A 27,374-nucleotide genomic window follows, 5' to 3' on the forward strand; every position below is an offset into this window, starting at 1 on the left:
GGATATCTAATAGTAGGGAGTAGCTCAGAAGCTGCACAGAAGCAAGGATAACAAAGACCACAGAAAGGTCATTGGCTTTAGAAATTAGTGGCCTTAGAACAGTTTTAGTTGACAATTGAAATTGGGGCTGAACTTCAAATGCAAAATATTGTGAGAGTGGATAATGAGGAAATTGGACACATTGGAAATAAACACCTTTTAATAGAAACTTTTTTCTAATTTTTTAAATTTTAAAATAAGTAAAAAATTTTAAATAATAAATAAATTAAATAACATTTAAAATTAAGAAACAAATACCAAGTAAAATGAGCATTTTTATATTTTATAGACATATAGAAAAGAAAGGGGAGATGAAGAGAAATTGCACATAAAACTCGGAATTTCTATTATGTAGGACTTGTTTTTCTTTTTAAAATATAATTCATCATGTAATTTTCAAAGCTGATCTCTTGTGATTTCTTCTGGCCTGTTGTCTTTTCATTTTGGAGGTGGAGGTGGGAATCCTATCCCTAACTCCCCTCTCTTTCCCACTTCTCAGCTGAAGAAAAAAAGAAACACTCTTGTCACAAATATGCAGTTTGAAGATTGCTTGAAATTTGGGAAGAGATGAGTTAGAGAAAAGAAGGGAAGGAGGGAGGAAAAAATTGGAACTCAAAAGCATATATAAGTGAATGTTGAAAACTATCTTTACATGTCATTGGAAAAAAATAAAATACTATTAAGTGGGGTCAGGAATGGGAGGAACAAATATGCAGTCAAGCAAAACAAATTCTTGAACTGACCTTGTCCAAAAACTGTATATCTCATTCTGTATCACGACTTTATCACCTCTTTGTCTGGAGGTAGTTAGTGTGCTTTCTCCTCAGTATTCTGAAATCATGGATGGTCATTACATCTATAAGAGTTAATCAATAATAAAAAAAAAAGTTTAGCAGTGAAGGAGCTATCAGATGCTCAGTGACATAGGAGGAAAGTATTTGGGGGAACATCTCAGCAAGTGAGATCAGAATCCATATCACTTCCACCTGAGCTGACATTCACCTTTCTCTTTACAGGTGACTCTGATGGTGGCCAGGTAAGTACTTCTCCTAGCTAGAAAATTTAAGCTGTATGGACTTGGGGAGTGGGATGGGGAGTGTGAGCAAGCAGTAAATTCTAGGGCTATGTAGATCTAGCACAGCTAGAACAGTCATAAACATTTTATTAAGTGCTCACAGCCAGGCATTGTGCTAAGCTTTGGAGATATAAAAAGAAGCAAAAGGCAGTTCCTACCCTCACAATCTGAAAGGGGCAACAACATAAGAACAGATATATCCAAAATACGTACATGATAAATGGAAATAATTAGAGAAAGAAAGCACTAGTGAAGTTAGGAAAGACTTCCTACAAAAGATGTGATTTTAGGAGACACTTAAGTAGTCAAAGGAGCCAGTAGGCAGGGATGAGGAGGCAGAGCATTCTAAGCATAGGGGAGATCCACAAAAAATTCCTGTCTTTGAGAAATGGGTGGGAGTCGGGAATTGGGAGGCATTTAGGATTAGTTCATGAAATAGTCAGGAGCTCAATGTCATAGGGATTGAAGAATATGGAATGTGGGGAATAAGGTGTAAGAAGACTGAAAAGATGGGTTCTGAAGGGCACTGAATGAAAGCTTCTTCTCACTATGGGGGGGAACCACACCCCTCCCCATCAGGAATTTAGTTGTAAGTAGATATCTTTCAAGGATGGTATCCCTGAAACATGAAGTTATATTAGTCTAAAGCTTCTTTGCTAGCCTCCAATGTGGCTAATGTGCTGTTCCTTTAATGGTTTTATGGTTTTTTCCTTAATGACCCTTGAATACTTTTCCCTAAATCCACACCCTTTCCTTGCACCCTGATCCTTCCTCCCCCATATTTCTACTTCCAGGTCCTCCCAGAACTAGGACTCAACGTTCTCACCCCTGCTATGGCTAAGTTCTCCTTTCATCCTCTGCCCACTCCCACGCCACCATTTCCTTTCTTTGCTGTGATCTCGGCTTTCTCTGCCTTGCTTTTCTTCACCATCTGATGGTGACCCCTTGTTTTTTGAATTCTCGCTTTTAGCCTGGATACCAGTACTGTCTCCCATTCTTTCCAAATCTCCCTGGACCCCCACCATTGGCCCTGTTCCTCATTATTCTCTTTATTATTACCATCTTCTCTCTCCATTAAGTGGGCCTTCTAATTCAGTGCCTCCTTGCAGGGATTCGATTCCTTTTCCTAGGAAACCATCATGGCATATTGAAAAGAATATTGGATTTGCAGTAAAAGATGCTGGAATTTGAATCCCACCTCTTGCCATTTACATCTTTGACCTTAGGTAGATCACTTAACTCTGAGCCTGAAAAATTAGGGAATTAAGATTAGAAAATCTCCAAGATCTGCCTCAATTATGAATGTATGATTTTTATGATTTTCCTGAGAGTGCCAGGTATCCTGGATTGATTTCTCTTCTGAGTATTTTTGGACTGGGATGAGATTTAGTTTCTTAAGAAGTGAGAGCTGTATTTCCTTCATTAGAAAGATTACACATATTATTGTTGGGCTAATGAGGCTTTCTTCAAGAAACACTAAGAGCTGATCTTAAAGTAAGCTGATCTTACTTAAATGTTTAATATATGTCTCCTTTAAAATGTACTGGACTATAGGGGTTGATGATATATATGTAACTTGTATTCATTATTTTATAGATACCAGTTTTATAATTTAAGTGATACAACATAGTAGTTTTTATTTGTTGGTTTTTGCTTGCATTTTGTTTTTCTTATTTTTTTCATTTTTGATTGGATTTTTCTTATGCAGCATGATATTTGTGGAAATATATATAGAAGAGTTGCACATGTTTAACATATAATGGATTACTTGCCATCTAGAAGAGGGGGTAGGAGAAAGGGAAGGAAAAAATTGAAATACAAGGTTTTGCAAGGGTGAATGTTGGAAATTATCTATGCATATATTTTGAAAATAAAAAGTTTTAATTAAAAACAAGATAAAAAATAATTTAAGTGATATTTAGATAATCCTACTAACTATATATTTGGCAAACTATTAAAACTTCAGTGATTTAAAAAAAAAAGAAGGAAAGATTTAAGGGGTATGTGGTACAGATAGACATGTGAGATTGGCATATGCTTCTGTCTCCACTATTGATTTTCTCTGGAATTTAGAAAAAGCAAATTTGCTTCCCTGTGTGTTTCTTTATCTGTACAATGGATGCAGGAGAGCAGAAAGGAAAGGTTGAAGGACAAATAAATAAAGTTGGGCCTGGGCTATTTTGAAGAGGAGCCTCAGTGAGAATTGTCCAAGTGTATCTTCTTTTGAGTTAACCAGGGAAGAATGGAGGAGATAAGTAGGATAATGGAAGGAAGAAAGTTTCCATTTGGTGACAGAAAGGCCCTTCTGAAACCTTTTTCCCTCTGTACCAACTCCCATCATAGAAATGCTAGAATTGATCTCTTCTCATCTCTAAAATTGAACTCCACAGATCACTGCAACTGTTGACTCTATGCCAGCTGGGTCCCTGGGTAAGTGTCTCCTTGGGGAATAGAGGGAAGGAATAAAACTAAGTTAGCCTGAAACTTGGACTCTTTAGGAAAGCTTGGGGAGGCTCAAGAATAATGGACAGCAGGATAGAGAAGAAGATCATGTTCAACAACTCAACTGTGGTGGGCATCTGAGTCCCTCAGGAACCTAGTTTCATGGTTCCTGGTGCACTTTTTCCTCTACAGCACCTGCCATAGAAACGCCATCTCCGCCACTCTTTGGGCAGGTGACCCCAGATCCTCGGGAAGAAGAAAAAGATACATCCCTCCCCAGTGTGGCTTCAACATTGAACAAAGGTACATGTCTGAGTCCCTGTGAAAACAATAAGTTGGGACTGTCTGACTCAGACAGTCAGACTATTTTCAAGGAGCAAAGGGAAAGCACCTGCGTTCTAAAACCTGATGGATGAATCTGACAGGCTTCATCGACTTCTGTGAGGGTTTAGAAGAGTCTTTTTCTTTCCTCTCTGCAGGCCTTCAGGATTCCTGGCTCAGGAATGAAAAGAGCATGGGATCTCCCTTAGGGATACAGTGCACATCTGGTGTCTTTAGTCAGCTCCAGGGTGTTGAGTGAGGGATTTAGGGGATGGACAGAGAGGGAAAAACAGAAATGTTTTGGTGAGGGAGATGGGCAGGGGTAAGGGGATTAGAGTTTTCCTCAGGTGCTATGGGGAAGGGGCATATTAGGATCTCTTTGGAGACATTAAGAGAAACTCCCAGAAAGGGAGGATAAGTAAGTCCCCTTGGGAAACCTGGCTTATATTCCTGCTGCAGTGAACATTGAGTCATCTGGTCTTACTGGCAGCAGCTCCAGCCTTGTGGCCCTGAAGAGAGCTTGTTTACTAGGGAGAATAGCGGTTCTGTTGTTTCAAGGTTGCTTAACTGTCTGAGAGTCTGTACTTTTCTCTCCCTCTGAGCTTCTAGGGTCTGGTCTGTAATGACCCAAGAAGACTTCGGGGAGAGTGGGAGGGGAAGGAAAGGGGGAGAAACTTTGGCAATCTACCTCTCTGGAATGTGCTTTTCTCAATAGCTTTTTTGTTTGGAGTTTAATTCAAACAGAGATGTCCAGTGTTGTCATGGTGCTTTTACAACATGTGTGTATGTGTGTACATACCATACTGTCTCACTCTTGCCATGCTCAGGTTCCCCTTTCTCTCTCCTTTCTATGGATCCCTGTCTTAGCTTTCCTTCATATTTGCTTTTCCTTTAGCCTTGTCTTAGAATTACTTCCTTTCCCCTAAAAACCAGTCCTTTCTCCTCCTATCCACCTGTGACCCGACCCTGACATCTTTTCTTCCCATTGAGCTTCCCTTCCTCAAGGTTATGATTCTTTGTACTACACTGAAATTTGCTTCTCTTCTCATAGGGAAACAACATGGCATATTGGAAAGAAGTTACATAGGTGTTTATTGCATATTGATTTAGAGGTAAAAGGGACAAACACTTCATTTTACAGGTGGGGAAATTAAGACAGAAATTAAGTGATTTTCCTACAGTTACCCAGTTAGTAAGTGTCTAGCGTGGGATAGGAACTCCACTGGTCAACTATAACAGCTGCTTCTCCTAGAGGTATTAAGGTTGAAAACCCTACTTCAACTTGCCTGTTTTTTGAAGAATCTCCCTAGAGTAGAAGGGAGGAGAAGTAGTTTCCTCATGCACAGGTTGAGAGGGTCTCATTACCAACTCATTCTATCAGTTCACAGAACTGTCCAAATGCATGGAATGTCTTTGCCTTCTCTCACTTGGGTCCTGAAGAGTCCAGCTTTAAGTGTCTGATGAGCGCTTCCTCCCCTTGATAATGCTGAAGCTCCAACTTTCACACTATTTCTAGTGATTCCTCCTTCACTAGCTAGCTCTCCTCTAGTCCCTTTTTTTCTTGCTCCATGATTTGGTGAGTTTTGCTAGCAAGAAGCTGAGCAACATATATAAAGATCATTGGATTTGGTTCCAGAGACTCTTGCAGAGATGAGACTTAGGTCAGACCATTCTTAGCAGCCAGTCTGCCCTTCCGCCCAACTTTGTCATGTGAGACAATGCTGGTGGTAGCTCCCTTTGACTCAGAGTATCCTGCGTGCCCTCCCGTCCCAAGCCCCTCTGAATGCTGGTTTAGGATTTTGCTGGGAAATCCCAATAAACTTCTAAACTGCTGTAGCTCAGACTTTATTGTACAAACTGCCTTGACCTCTGGAAGTTAGCGTAGGAGATGGGCTCATCATGGAAAATAGTCTGTGATCACATTATACATAAGCCAGTTTCTATTCTGCTGACTTAAAAAAAGTTTTTTTTGACTTAGCAAACACTAAATGAGATGGGCATTTCCAGATACAAAAATAGAACTAAAAAGAGGATTGGACATAAAACTTCAGTATTCTGTTATTTCTGGCCTACAAAGGATTTTTATGTCAGAGTGGGGGTTGGAGAAAGTATTGGGGAAAACCATAAGTGAATTTGCTACAAAATGAACCCTGTGAGGTAGTTAGATGGTCCAGTGGATAGAGCACCAGCACTGAAGTGAGGAGGACCTAAGTTCAAATCGGCCTCAGACACAACACTTCCTATCTAGGTTAGTCACTTAACTCCAATTGCTTCAACAAAAAATAAAATAAAATAAGAAAATAAGCTCTGCATGGAGCAGACCATGGTAAATGAACTTTATACTATACAATGCAAGGAAATCTAAAGTATAATCCTAGCTTTTTTAGGGCAACTAGGTGTCACAGTAAATAGCATGCTGGGCCTGGAATCAAAAAGACTCTTCTTCATGAGTTCAAATCCAGTCTTAGACACTTACTAGCTGTGTGACTGAGGGCAAATCACTTAGTTTTATTTGCCTCAGTTTCTTTGTCTGTAAAAATGAGCTGAAGAAGGCAATGGCAAACCACTCCAGTATCTCTGCCAAGAAAACCTCAAAAAGGATCATGAAAAAAGTCAGATAACTAATTTAACAAACACCTCTTTCACTTTCTGTATGACTAGACTTTAGTCTTCTATAAAATGGAAATAGTAATGCCTAATCCACCATTTTCACTGGATTTTCTTTTGTGAGAATTTCTTAGGAAAGTATTATGAGAAGCAAAAAGATCTATACCAATAAATATAAAAAAATTATTATGTCTGAAGGTGGGGGAAATATGGAACTTGAGGAGGGAGTGCATTGAGAATTATAGAAGAGGTCAGCACTGATGTTTTGCATATCAGGAATGTCATGAGGACAGAGGTTACCTAAGGGTGCTATGAAGAAGTTTCTACAGAAAGAGGAAACTTTTCCATCTGTAGATAGAAAAAGGTCAAGGGGAATTTACTTGGCAGAATTAAGTATGGAGCTAAGAAGAGAGGCTCACAGAATCATAGATTTAGAGCTAAAAGGGATATTAGGAGCCATGGAGTCCAATGGTCTCATTTTACAGCTGAGAAAAACAGGTTAATAGGGTTAAATAACCTGCCCTGGATCATAAAAGTTGCAAAGTGTTTGAGGTAGGGTTTGAACTGTAGTCCTGGGAAGAGGTTGGGTTGTCATAGGGGCTGAATGACAAGACCACTGGAATGAAAAGGGAATTTCTAGGATTGTAGAAGTAAGTAGGAATTTCACTTTTTACCTTCCAGAGACTCTGGCGTATAGTGTCCTTTTATAGGTATTACAGCCAGGCGTAGAGACAAGAACGACTCTGCTTATCTTGGTTCCTTCCCTAAGCACTCAGTCAACTCTGCTTTGGTTCTATTCAGACAATGACAGATGTGCTACTCTGGCTGAAGATGTCTGTGGTCCAGGAACTTGTGTGAACCTTCCAGGAAAATACAGCTGTGTCTGTAACCCTGGTTACCAGCTGCATCCCAGCCAGGCTTACTGTACAGGTATTCCAATGATCTCCAAGAAATGAAAGATGAGAGAGAGGAACGGGGTCAAGCACTTCAGCATCCCAGAGGCAATGCTGCAGGTCCAGGGTGTTTGGGGTGTGTTGGGAAGTAGCCCTGTGACAAGTGATGGGACATTTTCTATCCAGGAACACAAGTGTCTGAGTGGTAAATATGTATAATGTTAAGGTGATTCAGAGAAACCTGCTTTTGAGCAGAATGTTAACTGACCCATTACAGAGTTTTTTAAGCCTGATCTTGAATATCTCTAGCAAAGTAATTGTTTGTCCAAAAATAAGCATTTATTAAGCAATTAGTGTGTGCTGGTCAGCATGCATTCATTAAATGCTTACTGTCAGGCAGTGTGCTGAGCAATGGGAAGGCAAAAACAAACCCTCCAAAAGTTGTACTCAAGGAGCTCATTTTCTAATGGGAGAGATAACATACAAACCAATTTTATTCAGGATAAATTGGAAGTAAGCTCAGAAGGAAATCACTAGCTCAGAGTTCTGGCAAAAAGTAACATTTTAGTTGAAATCTAGAGAAGCTAAAAAAGTCAGGGAGGCAAAAATAAGTATCTTTTAGGCATAGAGGGCAGTCAGGGAAAATACCCAGAGTTTAGAGATGGGGTTTCTTATTTTAGAAATAGCAAAGTCTAGGTGGCACCATGGTTCAGAGCACATGGAGTCAGAAGGACCTAAATTCAAATCTGGCTTCAATCATTTAACTAAGTGACTAACAAGTCACTTATTTCTCAAATAAAACCAAATCAAAAAAAGAAGAAATGGAAAATAGCCCAGTATCACTGGATCATAGAGTATATGGAAGGAAGGAAGATAGAAAGCTGGAAAGTTTATGATTATGGTTATGAAGTCAAATGGAGAATTTTTATTTTATTCTGGAGGTAATAGGGAACCACTGCAGTTGGTTGAATGAGGTGAGGGGAAGACATGTGCTTTAGGAAAATCATTTTGGTGGTTTCATGGAGGATGGTCTACAGTAGGGAGAGATTGAAGTAGGGAGAGCAATCAGAAGGCTCTTGCAATAGCCCAAACATGAGGTGATAAGGGCCTGCACCAGAGTGATGCACAGGGCACAGAGGAAAATCAACAGGAGTTGGCCACAAATTGGATATAGATGAAAGAGCGAGAGGGGGGTTATGATTATGGGATATGGGATGGGATATGTTAAGTGGGAGTGAATAGTTGAGGAAGATACCTAGATTGCCAGGCTAGGTAACTGGAGGGGGATTATGATCCCCATGACAGTAATAGGGAAATTAGAAAGAAGAGAGGGATTGAGGAGAAAGATAACAAGTTTAGTTTCAGACATGTTGAGTTTGAAATGTCTGTGTTACATCCAGGTCGAGATATACAATAGAGAGTTGAAGTCAGTTGTTCAATAAACATTGAGTAAGGATTTACCATGAGCCAGACACCGTGCTAAATAAGTATTGGGAATACAAAGAAAGGCAACGGTAGAAGAAGATCTATACCCCTAAGAGCTGACATCCTAATGAGGGAGACAACATGCAAACAACTATGAACAAACAAGACATATGCAGAATAAATTGGAAATGATCAAAAGGGAAGGTACTGAAATTAAGAGGGATTGAAAAAGGTTTCCTATAATAAGTGGGGTTGTAGGTGGGACTTGAAGGAAGCCAAGAGGAAGCTTTGCAGGGATGGGGAGCAGCTGTTGACTATGGGCGATGGGAGGTGGGAGGTCAGAATAGAGGCTAAAAGTGGGTAAGAGGCACACCTGAATATGTCTGTCTGTCTCCCTTCCCTCAGATGAGAATGAGTGTCTCCGTGACCCCTGCAAAGGAAAAGGGCGCTGCATCAACAGAGTGGGCTCCTACTCCTGCTTTTGTTATCCTGGCTACGTGCTAATCACTTCTGCTGCTACTCAGGAGTGCCAAGGTAAGGAAAGCCCACTCAGGCTACTTCCGTTGTGTGTGCCCTTGAGTTCCATTTTCCTCATTTCTCTCTAATCAATATATTACTGAATGAAAAAATGAATGAATGTGAGTCCTGTAACCAATAACTACAGTTTGAAGTACTCAATGAAGTATTTAAAAACTCACTTAAACAAAGCATACTACAAAGTATCTTTGGGATACCTCTAGCAGCTCAGAAGAAATTCAGGGCACTAGAAGGTCAAAGGACCAAGATCAAAATGACAACTACAACAACCTCTAATTGCTAAGGTTTCCCCAGGCTTTAATCTTGGGCTACAAGGATCTAATCTATTCTTTCTTCAGGACAAGAACAAGCTAGAGCCCTCTTACTTGGCTACATGGATGGGGAGGCAGAGGAGGTCAGAGGTGGAAGAGGGAGGGTAATAACCTCACCATGGCACACTGGGGATCAAACTGTCCAAAATAAGGTGACAAGGACAGGTATCAAGCTGACTTTTTGCCCAGTCACATCTGACCATATTTTCCAAACCATACGCTTGATGACAAAGGATATCCCTTTTTGCAAAGCCTCATTACAAGTATATTTTCTAAATGAGATAATGTCTGCAGAGCACTTTGCAAAATCTACAATGCTATATAAATGTCAGTTGTTATTATTTCTGAAATTGGTATTTTTGTTGTATAAATAGTGCTAGCTATGGGCCCAGATTCTCTGTATAGGTTGAGGTGGGGGCCACTGAGAATGACTGTTGTGGCTGTGACTGCCCTACTAGGGCTTGGCAAGGAAAATCAGTTCTACTGCCCAGCTAATCCTAGAGTGTGTGACTTTGGCTGCTAATAGCGATGGCGGCTTTGGGGCAGGAGTTCACAGTTATTGCTTTTCCCAACGGGGGCTTGGCTCCTTCTCTGAGATGGATAGTTTCTCCAGCAATCACAGAACTAGAGTCCAGGGAAACATCAATGCCCTTAAGGACAAACAATGAAATTCCCATTAATCTCTCCCTGCTCCGATGACCTCAGTATTCAATTCCCATACATAGCAATGACATCCTCCCCATAACATTTCTGCTCTGGCTGACTGTTTCTTGACTCATTAGTAAGGCTGGTGGGCAAGCACCAGCCTCAGACAGCATGGGGCTAGATTGACTTGGTCCAATTTCGGCCAATCCTCCCTAAGTTCCAGGCTTCTGCCCAGCCATGACACAAGGTAGTGGTTGGAAAGTCTTTAATAGCAGTTGGAATAGGTGGTCACCTCTACTTGTCATTTGTTGAATGGGGGAAGCTTTGAAAATTTTCTGCCTTGTAGAATACTTTAAAACATGGTAAGAGTACCAGACTATAACACTACACTATCAGCCAAAAGCTTGAAGGTTATGAATGTTCTAGTTCAGCTTCCACCTGTGAGCATTGAGAACTAAGCTAAATTGTACTTTGGGAAGAGAACTGTCCTGAAAACAGAAACCCTGAGTCCAAATTCCATCTCTGACATATTTTCCTACCTTTATGCAGCCACTTAACTTTCTCTGAACTGAGATTCCTCATCTCTCAAATAGGAGATTGGACCAGGTGGCTCCTGAAGTCAATCAGCAAAGGTTTTAAGTGCTCACTATGTGCCAGTCACTGGGCTACATGCTGGGGATGCAAAGAAAGGCAAAAATCCAATCTTTGAAGCAGCTAGATGGTACAGTGGTAAGAGCACCAGTCCTGAAGTCAGGAGGACCTGAATCTGGTTTCAGATACTTACTATCTGTGTGATCCTGAGCAAGATCCCTATCTATCCCCTTAAAAAAAAATCCAATAAGAACACAAAAATCTAACCCAGTTCTTGCCTTCAAGAAGCTCACATGTTAATAGAGTAATAGCCTGAAAATATGTACATGTAACATCATAGACAGTACAAATTGAGGTTAAGGAACTGTGTAACGACCGCACTAGCACCCAGGACACCCCAGAATCAGCCGGAGTCAGGATAAGCAAAAGTCCATCTTTATTCTTGGTCTTTAGGGGGGTAGAAGTGAAGGGGATAGAAGAGACTCTCCGCAAGTGGCTTCTCCCTTTGTCTACTGCCCTGAGTGACTCTGGCTAGCTTTTCTCCACTCCCTAGTCCCTCCTACAATCCTCTATATACCAATCATTGAGCCAGTATGGATAGTGGAAAGGACCATTTTCCAAGCATATGCCCATAGAGTATTGTCCAATCAGTAGGTAGTCTCAAGTGCTCGGCAGTCCTGACCTCAGTGCATTGAATTCAATAGTTCCAGCCCTCTACAGAATTAGAAGTGGGAGGAGTCCTCTTGTAGACGGTGAGATATAGTCGAGTCTTGAATCAGAAAGCCAGGAGTTGAAGAGAAGGGACAGCATTTCAAACATTGGAGGGAAAAATCTGTGAAAATGCCTACATTACAGAATATGTGAAAGTAATGGTACAATATAAGGAAATAGAGAGCACCAGCCCTGAAGTCGGGAGGACCTGAGTTCAATTCTGGCCTCAGACAGTTAACACTTCCTAGCTGTGGGACCCTGGGCAAGTAACTTAACCTCAATTGCCTCAGAAATAAATAAGTAGATAAATAGATAGATAAAAATAAGAATATAGGGAAATAAGATGCAAGAAAACTAGTAGGAAGAGGCCTGATAGTGAAAGGTTTTAAATGTCAAACAGAAGGTTTTATACTTGATGCTGGGGGTAAAAAGGAACATCTGGATTAGAAGTTCTTAGCTTTTGTGTGTGTGTGTGTGTGTGTGTGTGTGTGTGTGTGTGTGTCATAGACTTTCTTGGGAAAGGGAAGGCAATAAACATTTGCAAAATGCCTACCATGTGCCAGTTACTGTACTAAGTGTTTTTTTTTTACAAATTATTTCCTTTGATTCTCTTAACTCTGTGGTGCATTGTTATCTCTATTTTATGTTTGGGGAAACTGAGACAAAAAGCGAACACATAGCCAGGAAGTGTCCAAGATCATCTTTGGCAATCTGGTGAAGACTGTCTCACAATGTTTTAAAATGCATACAATAAAATACATAGAGTTATAAAATAAATCAATGAAACAGCAATAAAAATGTATCTTTTAAAAACAAAATACATATTTACACATCCTTGGCTAAGAATTCCTGTCCTAGATGTATGATTCTGATTTTCTATGGGAAAAGGACACAAACAGGGCAAAAGAGAAGTATGATAGAGGCTCTGATTTTCCTTAGAACTCCCTCTTTGGATTAGATTCCTTCCTCTGCCATCCTCCATTGGGATACCATTACAAACTTGAGACAGTTCCGCATCCCTTTGCCCTTTGCAGCCAACAAACCACACAAAGCAGATCCCTTCTCAGTCTTAATGCTCAGTGTCACCAGAATCTCTTGTGCTCCCTCTGTCCCTGTGCCAGAAGAAATTTGGGGAGTCCCTGATGGCCTGAGCATAGGTTTGCCTCCCTCAGCTTTTTGCTCTCTTGAGCTCCCTGCCCCCAAATGGTAAACTGCTATCCCACAGCCTCATAATTATCTCCAGATTCTAAGGCTGTAGGGATAGTGTCCCAGGCTTGTGTGGGGTGAGGGAGAGTCACGAATTACTGATGATGGGGGAGCTGGGAACGAATCTGTTTTGACCTGATGGGATGTAATAGTTGGGTCTTGTTTCAATTACATCCAGACTCGGCCTCATCCACTACAGCCAACTTGACTTATGTGTGCCTGCCTCTTACAGGCACACATTCCCCTGTAGGGACTTCTCCTCCTGCCAGGAGTGGGTTGGGACTGAAAGGGGTGATCCAGATGGGGATCCATTAATCAGAAGAATAGAGACAGCAAGAGACCTGCCCAGGCTAAGGAGGGATCCTCGGGGCTCTGTGCTGATGAAAGATGGCCCTGACTTTGGGGGGGAGTCTGTATGTATGTGTGTATGTTTCAAGTTTTAAGTTATCACCTGAGACCTGAGTGCTGACAGATTTCTCCAGCCACACGGGACCGAGCCTGTTCAGTATCTTGGCATCTGGTCAAATCAACAAGCATTCATTAAGTGCTTACTATGTGCCAGCCCATGTGTTAAGATGCAAGCTAGTTCTCACACCCAGGGGTGTGCTAGAGCCAACTCTACTTTTTTGTTAAATTTTCAGCATGAACATTTTCACCTCAGAAATTGGCAACACTACAAATTGGGGCTTGATTTATTGTTTTGTTGATTGTCTAGACATAAGAAAATGGTAATAATGTCGATTAAGCTTAAAAGTGGGCCATGGGGAGATATGTTTAAAATATATATTAAAAAATAAAATGTTTTTTTTCTAGGGAGCTGGTTGTTAAACATTTACCAACAGGTCATTGAGTGTCACCCCTCAATGTGTGCAAGAATTGTATATAACTTGAATAGCATCATAAATTAGCTAGAGCAGATGAATATTTGAAGAAATCTTGAAATGAAGCCTTCATTTGTGTATAAATTAGCAATCACTAAGCAACCCAATTCATAAGAATGTTGGACTTGGACGAAGGAAGACCTGAGTTTGAATTTGTCTCATGCACTTACCAGTGTATTAAACTAACTTAACCTTCCCAGCTTTCATTTCCTCATTTGTAAAATGGGGATAATAATAGCAACTACTTCACAGGCTTCTTGTAAAAATCAAGTTGATTAACAGAGGGTGTCCCAAAAGCCTTAGCATCATTTTAAATAAGACTTTTTTTTTTTAGGTTGATTAACACAGTCCTAAGACTTTGGGGACGTCTGTATTTAAACTTTAATAGCTTAAGATGGAACTGTAAAATGCTTTGCAAACAAATGCTAGCTATTATTACTATCATTTATCTCTATATAGATATAAATGCTATATATACAAAATGTATGTGTGTATGTATAAAAGTGCTAGCTATTATTACTATTACTATTTATCCAAAAGAAACTTCAGATTTATACCAATTTAGTTTAAAAGGTGTAGCCATGTAAAGCGCCTCAGAATCCCATAAATTCATCTGTAGCACACATAAGTCACAACAGGAGAACCCCTGCTACACAACAGACAAATGATCTTTATCTCCTGTTTCAGCATTATAATGAACCCTTCTTATTCCCACATGAGAATCTGCATGTGGATACACTAATCTTATATGCATAAGTGGGTGTTTTCTCTCTCCAGTTAAGTTGAAGATAGCTGCACTTGTGAGATGATACTCATTTCCTATGACACTCAGTCCTATGATGAGTTCAGTCCCTGATCCAGTAGGAGAGGTTGACAATTCTGTGGAGAGAATGCAGCATCAGAGATAGAAAACCAGAAGGGACTTTTGAGCATTGGGTGGCAGAGTGTTTAAAGATCATACTTACCAGCTGTGTGACCCTGGACAAATCACTTAATTCTCAATTTCCTCATCTGTAAAATAAACTGGAGAAGGAAATGGCTAACAACTCCTGTATTTTTGCCAAGAAAAACCTAAAGGGGTCAGGAAGAGTTCCATATGATTGAAATAACTGAACAATGAAATGAAATCTTTTGTGTGTAAATTAGTAATCATTACCTAAGGCTAGGGGACTGGATTAACTCCCTTTCAGGGTACCTATGTTTAAAATCCCAGCTGTGTCATTTATCACCTATGTAGGTCCACTTTGAGAATCAAGAATAAACATCAGTCAATCAAATGGGTAAATCATTTAGGCTCTCTGAGCCTCAGTTTACTCATCTATAAAATGCCTACTTAAATATTGTCAAAAATAGCTAGCATTCCTATATTATTTTAAGGTTTCCAACATAATGTGCATATTTTATCTCTCTTGAGCCTCCCTTCAACTCTATATAATCGGTCTTACTATTTTCTCCATTTCATAGAAGAGCAAACTGAAACTGAGGTTGTGGGACTCACCCAGTGTTAATCACATATCTTTCTTACTTTAAGATCAGCTTTATCCACTATATTACCTAGTTGCCATTCCTTAATTAACAATTTAACTTGTGTAAAAAAAAATGTTACACACACCTATATGTGTGTATATATCTATATACATCTCTCTTTCTCTCTCTCATATATATATATATTTGTTTGTTTGTTTATTGGCTGAGGTGATTGAGTTTAAGTGACTTGCCCAGGCTGGTGTTTTATCCACTGTGCTACCTAGCCACTCCTATACATATATTTTTAAAATTTATTTAAATTAAAATTTAATTTTAATTTTCCATTAAATTATATATTAATACTTATATATGCATATATATGTGCTGATACTATGCTTTTGTGTTTTTAGGCCTAGTCTCTTAGAAACAATTTTATCTAATGTAACATTAATATCCAAGCATTTCTTGTTTGGGGAGAGACATCCAAATACTGGCACAATCTTCATGCCCTTTGCCACCAAAATAATTTGAGGTAACATTTATAGGAATCCTAAACTGAGGAAGAGATCATAACATAGAAAATACAGTTTTGGTTAACAATACAGAATTGTTAAGTAACCAGGACACCATTCCTGGACCCCTCCCTTGAAAGAATCTCTGGGGGTTTTCCCAAAGATGTGTAGTCAGAATCTTTTCTGAAGATGATGCAGAGAAGATGACTGACTCTGAATGGATCAGAGGGTACTTTTGTTGGGGAGGGATCTTAGTACCAGTAACTTCAAGGAAAGAAGAAAGGAGACTGCTCTAAGATGGATCAATAACCCAATCATTTCTTGACAATGGGGTAAATTAGTTAATAACCTAATCACAAACTGATGCAACCAGGTGACTCAGTGAACAGCACATTGGATCAATAGTTAAAAAGACCTGACTTCAAATCCTGCCTCAGGTATTTAAAAACCTCTGTGATCCTGGGCAAGTTGCTTAATCTTTGCCTAGGATTCCTCAAATGTAAAATGGGCATAGCATTTATCTCCTGACATTATTGTAAAATGAAGTAAGATAATATTTATAAAGACTTTTATAAACCTTAAAGCATCAAATAAATGCTAGATGAAAAGTTCTTTAGAGAAAAATATTATTTCTCAAATATTTTCACTTTTACTAGAAAAGAGGTTTTAACATATTCCCATGCTGGATCCAATGACACAGAGAACTCTGGGCTGTACAAGCAGCATAAGAGCATTGGTTTCTCTAGAGGTAAAGGGGCTGCCACAAAGGATCAAACAAAGGGGACTGATGTAAAGACCTCAGAGGTAAATTCTAGCTCTTTCCCAATCTCGCCCAGGTTTAGCCTTAGATGATAGAATAAAAACTTATCATGGTATGGGACAGTCTCAATGCTGAGGGTATATAAAAACTGTAGTCCCTTGGACTCATAACAGTGTTCCTATTCATAAAGCAAAAGATTTAGAATAAATTATCTCAGATGCCTAACAGATCTAGCATGCTATGGTTTTGTCTCACAAGTTAGAGCAGCTAGAACAGGCTCCCTCTTAACAGAGTAACGATGAACTTGGGGTACAGATTAGGACTTTTTTGTGAATGTGGCTAATCTGGGTGTATTTGTTTTACTTAGCTGTGTTTATTTGTTACAAGGGTTTAGTTTTTCTTTTTTTCTTCCAACAGGGAGGCGGGAAAAAGAACACATTTCTGTTCATTAAAAAATAATTTAAAAAACCAAACTATAGAAGTAAAATTATATGAATGATGGGATTTAATCTGTCAAAAATGGGAATGATAAATCAAACAGTAAGTCTTTCTGACAGTAAGGAATCTAGTAGCAAAAACTGGTGGCATAATCTTTGGATCCTTACTTGGAGTCAAATCCTTGTCAAAACCATGCTCATTCCAAGCCATGTCTACATGTGTTGATAGGCAGAGAAGAAAGATGTTAAAAAGGAAGAGAAGGTAAACTGAGGGCAATTAATAATGCAGGATAATGTCTGTGCTACTCTATTAGCAAAACTACTTGAGCATTTTTTTTCAAAGTAGTAATTATTGAAATCCTTCCAAAGCAATTAAAAATCCATGTAATTGGTCTCCTTGTTTTCAGTTTCTCCCCTTCTCCAATCCATCTTGAACATGGCTGTCAAATATTCGTGAAACACAGATCACACCTTGCACTTCTTTATTCAAAAATCTTCAATGATTCCCTATTGTGTCTCTCTCTCTCTCTCTCTCTCTCTCTCTCTCTCTCTCTCTCTCTCTCTCTCTCTCTTTTAATAGCCTTTTATTTACAGGTTATATGCATGGGTAACTTTACAGCATTAACAATTGCCAAACCTCTTGTTCCAATTTTTCACCTCTTACCCCCCACCCCCTCCCCCAGATGGCAGGATGACCAGTAGATGTTAAATATATTAAAATATAAATTAGATACACAATAAGTATACATGACCAAACCGTTATTTTGCTGTACAAAAAGAATCAGACTCTTAAATATTGTACAATTAGCTTGTGAAGGAAATCAAAAATGCAGGTGGGCATAAATATAGGGATTGGATTCCCTATTGTCTCAAATATAAAACAAAAAAAGAAAGTATCTGGCTCCTACTTACCTTTCCAGATTTTTTTCTGTATTATGTCTCTTCACACAAGAAGGTACTGGAACAATCTTGGAACAAGGTGCATGCTCAAACTGGCTCAAAAGAGTTGTTAAATTTCTAGTGTAGGCATATTCACCAGATTGACAAAGCCTTGATTTATTGTTTTGTTGCTTGTCTAGATTTAAGTAAGGGGAAAAATAATAGTAATGCAGATTAAATTTTAAAAAGGTTTGTGCCTTTTTTTTTTAGGAAGCTGGTTATTAAACATTTACCAATACATTTCTTGCTTTCAGATGTTATAAGTTCCAATTAGACTGGTCCAAACCTGAAGCTTCATGTTCAGTTTCTTATATTTTTCCCCAAATCCCTCCCCTACCCCTTCCACCAACCAAGAATCACTGGTATGTTCACAGATGTAGATGAGTGTGAGCAACCCGGGGTATGCATTGGAGGACAGTGCACCAATACTGATGGCTCTTACCACTGTGAGTGTGGCCAAGGATACATCATGATCCGGAAGGGACATTGTGAAGGTAAGAGTACCAAAAGACTGCCATCTCCCAGCTCACTTGCCACCTAGACTACAACTCCAGGATTGCCTTGGGTCCCTCTAGCTTTCTGCAGAAAGTCTCTATTCAGAGACTGCTTTCTGTAGTTCTACTTATGCTTTCAGCTCTAAGAAAATCTGGTGTCCTCATTCTACAATCTGGTGTCTATATTCTAGGGGAGGTTACCCAGGCAGGAAGCATCAGAAGTGGGATTTGAAACCAGTCCCTCTGACTTACTGCTCTTTCCTCCTTGGCTCCTTAAGCCTTAGCAGAACTGAATAGCCCCCATGCTATGTCATTTTCACATTTTGTTCTTTCCCTAGTTTCATTGGGGTTTTCTTTTAGTGAAAGAGCTCTTAATGTTTTTGGTGTCACAAATATAAAAATTAACCCACTGGCAATCTGTGAAGTCTATGTAGTCTATGTATCCTTCTCAGAATCATGTTTCTAAGTGCATAAAATAAAATGTATTGGATTAAAAATCCAATTATTATATTATATTATATAATTATATTGAAATATAGTGATATATGTTCTGTCAATAAAAAGTTATAATTATTTAAATAAAAAAGACAGTGATATATATATATATATATATATATATAAAGCAAAAACTCACAGAAGCCAGCTCAAGAATCCTATTTTAAAGTCTCCACGCAAATCCACAGCCATTTCAAAAGCCCTGAGTTCCCATCTTAGCCTCTTTCTCCATATGATCCCCTCACAAAAAACTTAATTTCTGACCCTCTGGCCACATTAGTCACATTGTATGCCTGGCTCCAGCTTGACCTTTACGTATTTAATTATCTTTCCTTGAAAGTGTCCTTCTAATCTATGATGAAGCATGTTGACCCCTTCTAACAGAAAAGTAATGAACACAAAGTACAAAAAGACATAGCCATTGCATGGATTTTACTTAATTCCTTTCTTCCCACCAGCCCTTCTTTGTTCTTAATGAGGGAGGAGGAATAAACAGGGAGGATTGGAGGTGAGAAAAGTGGGGAGGTTATTAATAGCCATGGGGAAAAATAAAGAACATTGAAATATATATTTTAAGAATATACAGAACAAGGAATTTTAGAAAGGAGCATGGAAAATCAGCACAAATTTAAAAGTAATGTGTTAAATTTATTAATATATTTTTTAAAAAGGCAAGTGGTGTGACATTGAAATTCAGTTTCATGTAGAATTGTCTTTTTATGTTTCAAAATAATTACAAAGTGCCCCTTTAAATCAACTATAATTTTTAAAATGCCTTTGTATTAGAAAATTCTGTCCATAATCTTTTTTCAAATGTTATTTCAGGCTGTGTGTCTGCTCAAGGCAAATGGCATTGCTTCTTATGGTATAGCCCTTCTATGTGTGTAAAGATTATTCTGGAATTGATCCCTAAAGGATAACAAAAGTTGCATAGATGTATTTAAAATGGGGGAGGCGGGGTTAGGGTGGAGAGAAAGGAAATATCTACTTCTCTATCCTAGAAAATGATTGCCTAGTTGTCTCTAGGGCCTCTAACTTCACTCTTTGGTGTAGCTCAGAACTTTCTTAGGCTACCTATTTTGACCTAGCTAGATTCATGGTGACCACTATCCAAACAATTAAACTTTCAACAGATTGAAATAAACCTGCCATATCAAGCAGATATTCTTTGACCTCCAACTTGTCAACCTTCTATCAGAGATTGGCCATTGCGCCTGAAAAATTTTCCTGGCTAAATTGAGGTTTTAGATACTTGTGAGAGCTCCATCTTAAAACTGACCTAAGACAAATTTGCATGTCTGGGGATGGGGGGCCTGGATGAAAATAAGGCACTCCTGGATGAACATCTTGGATGAACATCCTGGGTCTGAGGCAAGACCCAAGTTATTCACTCAACAAGCATTTGTTAGGCACTTAATGTGCATCAGGAACTGTGTTAAGTATAGGACATACAAAGAAGGCAACAATATGATCTCTATCCCCAAGAAACTCACAATCTAATGGGGAAGACAATGTGTAAATTACTCAATATATATATAATATTTCTGTACAGTAGATGGAAGGTAATCTTGTAAACTCCTAGTTTCTAATGGCTCTTTCTGACTAAGCCTTTATCCTAGGCCCAAGGATGTGGGTGGTCACTGTTTTAGACTACAGATCCAGCAAATTACTGAGGGGGAGGGTGGTATCTGGGTGCTATTGTTATTTTACAGATATTGATGAATGCCGCCATCCCAGCACTTGTCCTGAAGGGAGCTGTGTCAACTCCCCTGGCTCCTACACGTGTCTTGCCTGTGAAGAAGGCTACAGAAGTCAGAGTGGACGATGTGTTGGTAAGTGATCTCTAGTTGGCCATGAAATTCTTTGGCTTCTGGGGATCTCTATATTATCCAGTTGAGTGAAAGGAAAAGAGAAAGATATGAAAGGTGGGGTCAAAGCAGATATTGGTTTTAAATACATAGAATGAGGGTTCATAGAGGGGCAAATGTTTCTTCAATCACCATCCCTACCAATAATTGGAGAAAATGCCTCAAGTGACTGCTTCACTATGCAATGCTTTGCTCTTCCACTTTCTGAAGCTATTTAGCCTGGTCGGAAACATGGGTCCTGAATCTGGGTTGAAATAAGAAACAGGAAATCAGTGTGATTCAGACCCACATAAGGATCCAATCTGCTATTGTGCTCCTCTTGGTTCCCTCATCCCTCATCTCAGCACCACAACTAGAGAACAGCTCCAGCCCATCTCCTTCCTTTTCTTCCCTTCCCTCCCTCCCCAGCCCACAAGACCTGGAGAATCTGGTTCCATTCATTCGTTCACTGGAGATTTGCTACATATTACCAGATAGGATTGGAGTGACATCGAAATGTCAGTTGCTTTTCCCCCAGTAGAGGGGTAGGACAGGTAAAGGTACAAGGGAATTTAATCTTTCAGGAGAACCTAGTTTCTCTGGAAATGAATAGTTACACTTTCTAGTTGAGTCATGAAGAATTTCCTGATTTCCCTCAATGACCTTGTATTTAAGAACTCACATATCCGTGTATGTGTGTAAACTTTATATTATCCTCTATTTTTATACATATTTTTTGGCTTCTCTATCATAAGCTAAGTCACTTATAAGTAGAGATTGTTTTATCTAGAATGTAGTAGGTGATTGAGAGACTTTAATTTGACTAACTGGCACTCCATGGAGTGAAGGAGGTCCATATTCCCCTAAATTCTGACTTCTTTTCCCCAGATGAGGATGAATGTCTGGCCCTAGGGATCTGTTTGCATGGAAAGTGCATCAATCTGGAAGGCTCTTTCAGATGCTCCTGTGAACTGGGCTTCCAAGCCACAGAGGATGGGAAAGGTTGTAACGGTATGGAACTGCTAAGTACTCCACTTCTCATGAACAAGCATCAGAGTGGGGGGAAGAAAATACAGTCTCGGGACCTCTCTTTTGGAAAGGAAAGAACAGTTTTAAGTACCCTCCTGTAGGCATAGAGTCTCCACTCCACCCGTAATCCTATAAACAGGCCTCAATCCACAGTCCCTTCCTTCATGTACCCCTTACATATTACTATTACCAAATCTCCAGTGTGAGATCTAGTGGCAAAAATTTGTTCTATCGTCTTGTCTATCTCCACCAGCCTGTCTCTTTCTTTATCTATTTGCCCTGAATAGAGCCTTCTAATAAGAGATTCAGTGACCTGTTTTAGACTGGAAAACCCATTGTTCTGCCTCAATACTAAGACCTCATTTTCTTGCTAAAGGAAGGCACAGTATGTGAAGATATTTACTGTGGGAGGTAGGGAGATAACATACTGGAACTGGAAGGCTTCCCAAAGACCAGGTCATCCATCTTCCTGTCTATAGTCAAAACTACGCCCGATAAGGTCTTTCCTGAAACTCTTGTGGAAAGATTGGAGACAGGGAAGGCCAAAAGTGGCTGTGGATGGTCATCCCTAGGAAAATGTGGGTGATTCAACCAGAGGTAATGGGAAGAAAGGGAGACAATAAGAGCTGTCTGAATCCCAAGGTCTTTGAGATAGAGATAGATGTCCTTGAAAGGGAGATGCTAAAGCCAATAGGGAAGGAGAGAGCCTTAGAAGATCCAGGAAAGGAGGGAGAGATGAAAGGAAGGGGGAAAGGAAGTAAAGGTAAGGCACTGGGTCTCCCTTGTTGGGGAAATTAGTCTTGAATTCTTACCCATTTCTGAATGACCCATGTAAATCCTCTCTATTCACTGATCTGGCTGAATGGGACCCTCTGACTTGTATACCTGTCTATCTATCACAGATGTAGATGAATGTGCCTCTCCTGGTGTCTGCCTCTCTGGAATTTGCTCTAACACCATTGGTTCCTTCTCTTGTAATGATTGTGACAGGGGATACCAGCCAGATGCCCTTGGGCGTATGTGTGAAGGTAAAAACTGGCTATTTCCTTTTGAAAACCTTCATCCCCTCAAAGACTGGGATGGACTGGACTATACCAGCCTGAACTGCTCTAGCGATTCCAGAAGCCCTATAGGTTGTCAGGGAAGGGTTAGGCTGACTATCTTTGTTTTCTATGATTCAAAAAGCTGTACAAAGAGGGCAGTTTACCTAACCCTCTAAGATAATGTTCCAACATTACCAGCCCTCCACTCCCACTTCCTTCCTCTGTTTAAGTTCTTCCTTTCGTGCCCCATTTTTATAATATAATTGCTCTTTTTTTACTTTTTTTCTACTCAATTTTGCTTTTTAGAATCACAACTATTATACACAATTGTGCCCAAACTCATTTCTAGGATTGGGGGAAGAGGGAAGGGAAAAAAAAAAGAAATTTATGTGAGAACTTTGTTGTATATTTGGAGGGAATAGCAAGTTGAATATGGTAGATTTGCAGTTTCATGTGCAATAATCTTTATTGTACTCTATTATGGAAATGCTTATTTTGTTCCCTGAATTGAAAATAAAAAACTTTTTTAAAAAGAGAGAGAAGGTAGTTGAGGATATTCTACCTACCCTCTCTTTGAATCATATTGATGGTTTATTAGCTTAAAACAACCTTTCCTTGTGCTCCTTGCAGATGTGAATGAATGTGAAGACCCCCAGGTCAATTGTATAGGAGGAGAATGTAAGAATACTTTGGGTTCCTATCAGTGCCACTGTCCACTTGGCTTCCAGTTAATCAATGGTACCATGTGTGATGGTGAGTCCAGTTATCTCCCTTTCTATGATTTTAGTTCTAACACCTCAGTCTTCCAATCCAATACTAACTTTATTGCTCGATAGGAAAGAATACATATTTGAATTGCTTCCATAACTTTCTTCCTACAGGGTTTACAACAGAAACCTTTAAAGAAAGAACAGATAGGTTGTTCACCAAAATTGTGAACGATGCCAAGCTGGAAAGATAACTTATTGGATAAGAAAGTCTGGCTCTAAAAACACCTTGGTAGACTAGAAAATGGGGCAGAAAATAATCAAATAGATAATAATAAGGATAAATATCACATCTTATATATGAATTCATAAAATCACCAGTACACATATATGATGGGAGGGCATGGCTAGACAACAATTTTCATGAAAAATGTTTGGGAACTTTGATGGACTAAATATGAATTAATCTGTATAAAGTGGCAGCTTCTCCATATTCTCTCCCTTGCCAAAAATGATATTTAGCTATATTAAAGCAATATAATGTCTAGGAGTAGGAAGGTGATAGTCTTTTTGCCTTAGATGTCATACCACAAAGTCTTGTGTTTAGTGAAGCATTTTAAGGAGAATGTTGATTAATTGAAATGTGCCCTCAGAAAAGTGAGCAGGATAGAGGGAACTGGAGACCAGGACATAGAAAAATACATTGAAGGTTTAGCCTCGAGAAGAGAAAGCTTAGGGGCAGCTAGATGGTACCATGGATAGAGCACTAGTCCTGAAGTCAGGAAGGATCTGAGTTCAAATCTGATCTCAGACATTTAATACTTTCTAGCTGTGTGACCCTGGGCAAGTCATTTAGCCCCAAGTTGTCTCAGCAAAAAAGAAAAGAAAAAAATTAAAGAGAGAAAAAAAAGCTTGAGGTACATTTTTAAAAGAGAGGCAGCTAGGTAGCACAGAGGATACAGAGCTGGGCCTGCAGTCAGGAGTACTTCACTTGAAATCCAGCTTCAATCACTTCCTAGCTATGTGACCTGAGCAAGTCACTTAATCCTGTTTGCCTCAGTTTAAAATGAGCTGAAGAAGGAAATGGCAAACCACTCCAGTATCTCTGCCAAGAAAACCCCGAATAGGGTTAAAAAGAGAAAGACAGGACCAAAAAGACTGAATAACAACAAGAACAATAACATGGGCAAGAGAGACCAAGTAGGCCCAAGCAGAATAATTCTAATGCCCCTTCCAGGTTCAATTAGGTTCAATTTAACAAACATTTATTAATCACCTACTACATACAGGGTACTATGCTGGGAGCTGAGCATACAAAAACAAAATAGACCTTGTCTCAAGGAACTTACATATGGGTGGCTATAATTACAGAGGTAGCTAGGAGACTCAGTAGATAGAGTTCTGGATTTGGAGTTAGAAGGACAAAAGTTCAAATCCTACCTCAAATGCTTGTTTATTAGCTATGTGACTCTGGGTATGTCCCTTAATTTCTCTGTGCTGTCTCCTGATTTGTAAAATGGGGATGATAGCAATGGGGAAGTACTTTGCAAATTTGGGGAGGGGATTGAAGGGAAAAGGGGAAGAGACAATCGGACCTAAGTGACTTGCTCAGGGTCACAGAGCTAGTGTCTGAGGTCAGATTTCAATTTAGGTCTTTCTGACTCCAGGATTAGTGCTCTAGCCAAGTGCTAGTTAGCATTAACTAGTTACTTCCATGGGAAGATAGAGGGGTAGAAATGGGGAAGAATACTATATGTTTACAGATAGGTAGGTAAGTATAAGATATGTATACAAAAGAATATCAAAAGGCAGCGTATATCTGAGATGTCACATTCTGGAATAAGGAAATAGAGAGGAGAAGGGATTACATTACACCCTGGAGGAATACCTGGCAGTTTGTAGAAAAGCTCAGAACCCAGAGGTGGACCATCCAGCATGGAGAACAGCCAGGAGGTCAGTTTGACTGGAACATCAAGTGAGCTAAGGGAAAAATATAACATAAGACAGACAAGGCTGATAGCAACTTGTTTAGAACAGCCCCAAAAGACAGTCAATGAGCATTTATTAAGCACCTACTATGTGCCAGACAATAGGTTAAGTGCTAGAAATATAAAAAATATGCAGAACATTGTCCCTGCCAGTTGAAGCAATACTTCCTCCTGACTAAAATGAAATGAATGAGACTTGAATATGAAACTCTTGGGGGAAAGGGGGTATCGGTGGACCCAGTAAGAGATGAGATAATTAATTTCCCCAGTAGCCAGAAAATCTGAATTGATTTTTCAGTCAATGAAGTAACAGAATTTTGTAGGAACCCTTAGAGAAATGTCTCTCATTCTTTACAAACTTGTTCACAAGGCATTAATTCCCTTTCTAACAACTTATCTCTGACAATCAGGATTCTCATTCTTGTTCTCAATTAAATCTGAAGCAAGAGATAAATTAATATACCCATATCTCTTCCAAAAATAAGAATGAGAATTAAAACTTGATTGATAAATAGAATCAAGGTTCTCACTAAATTGACTATATTGTAATACACAGTTAATTACTTTATGATCCTAAAAATTCTATGTGCTTAATAAAGTTTCAGTCATGGAAGAAAAAGAAAGTCAGTCGCTGCCCTCAGAGACCTCATAGTCTAATGGGACATCACATGCAAATAACTATATATAAAATAGATAAGTGGGAGGTAATCAATAGAAGGACAGTACTAGAAATTAAGAAGGATCTAGAGGAGCTTCCTGTAGATGAGACTTAGCTAAAGTCATTTCCAGAGGCTACCCAGAATCACATAGCTAATGAGGGTCCAAAGCTGGACATTATTTGGGGCAGCTAGATGGTGCAGTGTATAGAATACTGGCTCCGAACTCAGGAGTACCTGAGTTCAAATCCAGCCCACACTAAACACTTTCTAGCTGTATGGCCCTAGGGAAGTCATTTAACCCCAAATGCCTCACCAAAAAGAAAAAAGAAAACAACTGTGACAACAAAATTCTCTATCCTCTTTACCATCTGCTGCCTTAAGGCTGGGCCAAAATTGAGGGCTGGATGACCCTTTATTGGAAATGTTGTAGAACAGGACATAAATTCTTGTTCAGTTCTATAGCCACATAGTTCAACAAAACGAAACATCCTTCATTTTTTTTAAACAACAATTACTTATTTTTATATATTTTTTAGCTTTTTATTTTCAAAATACATGCATAGATAATTTTCAATATTCAGCCTTGCAGAACCTTGTATTCCAAATTTTTTCTCTCTCCCTCTCTTAACCCCTTTCCTAGATGGCAAGTAATCCTATACTGGATTATATGCAATTAACATATATGCAATTCTTCTATACATATTTCCAGTATTATCATGCTCACACAAGAAAAATCAGGTCAAAAAGGAAAAAAATGAGATAGAAAACAAAAAGCAAGCTAACAACAACAAAAAGGTGAAAATACTATGTTGTGATCCATACTAAGTCTCCACAGTCCTCTCTCTGACATCCTTCATTCTTGAAGAAGAGTGTCATGAGGGTGATGTCCAAAAGTCAAGATGAATGTTGATGGCCCAGGATGCAATGGACGACCTTGGCCTTTCTAAATTAAGATTTTTTGCTGCATATGTTTTACTTACATTGGATTACTTGCTGCCTAGGGGAGGAAGTTGGGGGAAAAGAAGGAAGAAAAATTTGGAACACAAGGTTTTACAAGGGTGAATGGTGAAAACTATCTTTGCATATATTATGAAAATAAGAAACCTGTTATTAAAAATTTATAAATTAATTAATTATTAATTAAGGCCTTTCCCAGACAGGTCTCAGCTTGTCTGACTTTACCGTTCATTGACTAATTCTACCTCCATCCTCAAAGTATTTTGTATTTTCCCAGAACCTAACATAGTATTATGTACCTTGTACATAGTAGGCACATAATCAATATTTGTCAAGTAGAAAAGGATATGGGAACA

General features: G+C 39.2%; 1 protein-coding gene across 2 annotated transcripts in view; it reads left to right on the top strand.

Moving 5' to 3' along the window:
- LTBP2 (latent transforming growth factor beta binding protein 2) overlaps positions 1-27,374 on the top strand; it is a 183,917-nt gene that overhangs the window by 145,798 nt on the left and 10,745 nt on the right. The window contains exons 13-22 of one of the 2 annotated variants that reach the window (XM_012547766.3): positions 1,056-1,075; positions 3,505-3,544; positions 3,749-3,859; positions 7,286-7,414; positions 9,208-9,336; positions 18,174-18,293; positions 20,501-20,620; positions 21,524-21,646; positions 22,567-22,692; positions 23,338-23,460. In XM_012547766.3, coding sequence (XP_012403220.1) covers positions 1,056-1,075; positions 3,505-3,544; positions 3,749-3,859; positions 7,286-7,414; positions 9,208-9,336; positions 18,174-18,293; positions 20,501-20,620; positions 21,524-21,646; positions 22,567-22,692; positions 23,338-23,460 — 1,041 coding nt within the window. The remainder of the gene's footprint in view (positions 1-1,055; positions 1,076-3,504; positions 3,545-3,748; positions 3,860-7,285; positions 7,415-9,207; positions 9,337-18,173; positions 18,294-20,500; positions 20,621-21,523; positions 21,647-22,566; positions 22,693-23,337; positions 23,461-27,374) is intronic. The other variant, XM_031952523.1, reaches the window with a different exon arrangement.

The sequence above is a fragment of the Sarcophilus harrisii genome, chromosome 2 (genome assembly GCF_902635505.1).
Source record: "Sarcophilus harrisii chromosome 2, mSarHar1.11, whole genome shotgun sequence".
Taxonomy (NCBI): domain Eukaryota; kingdom Metazoa; phylum Chordata; class Mammalia; order Dasyuromorphia; family Dasyuridae; genus Sarcophilus; species Sarcophilus harrisii.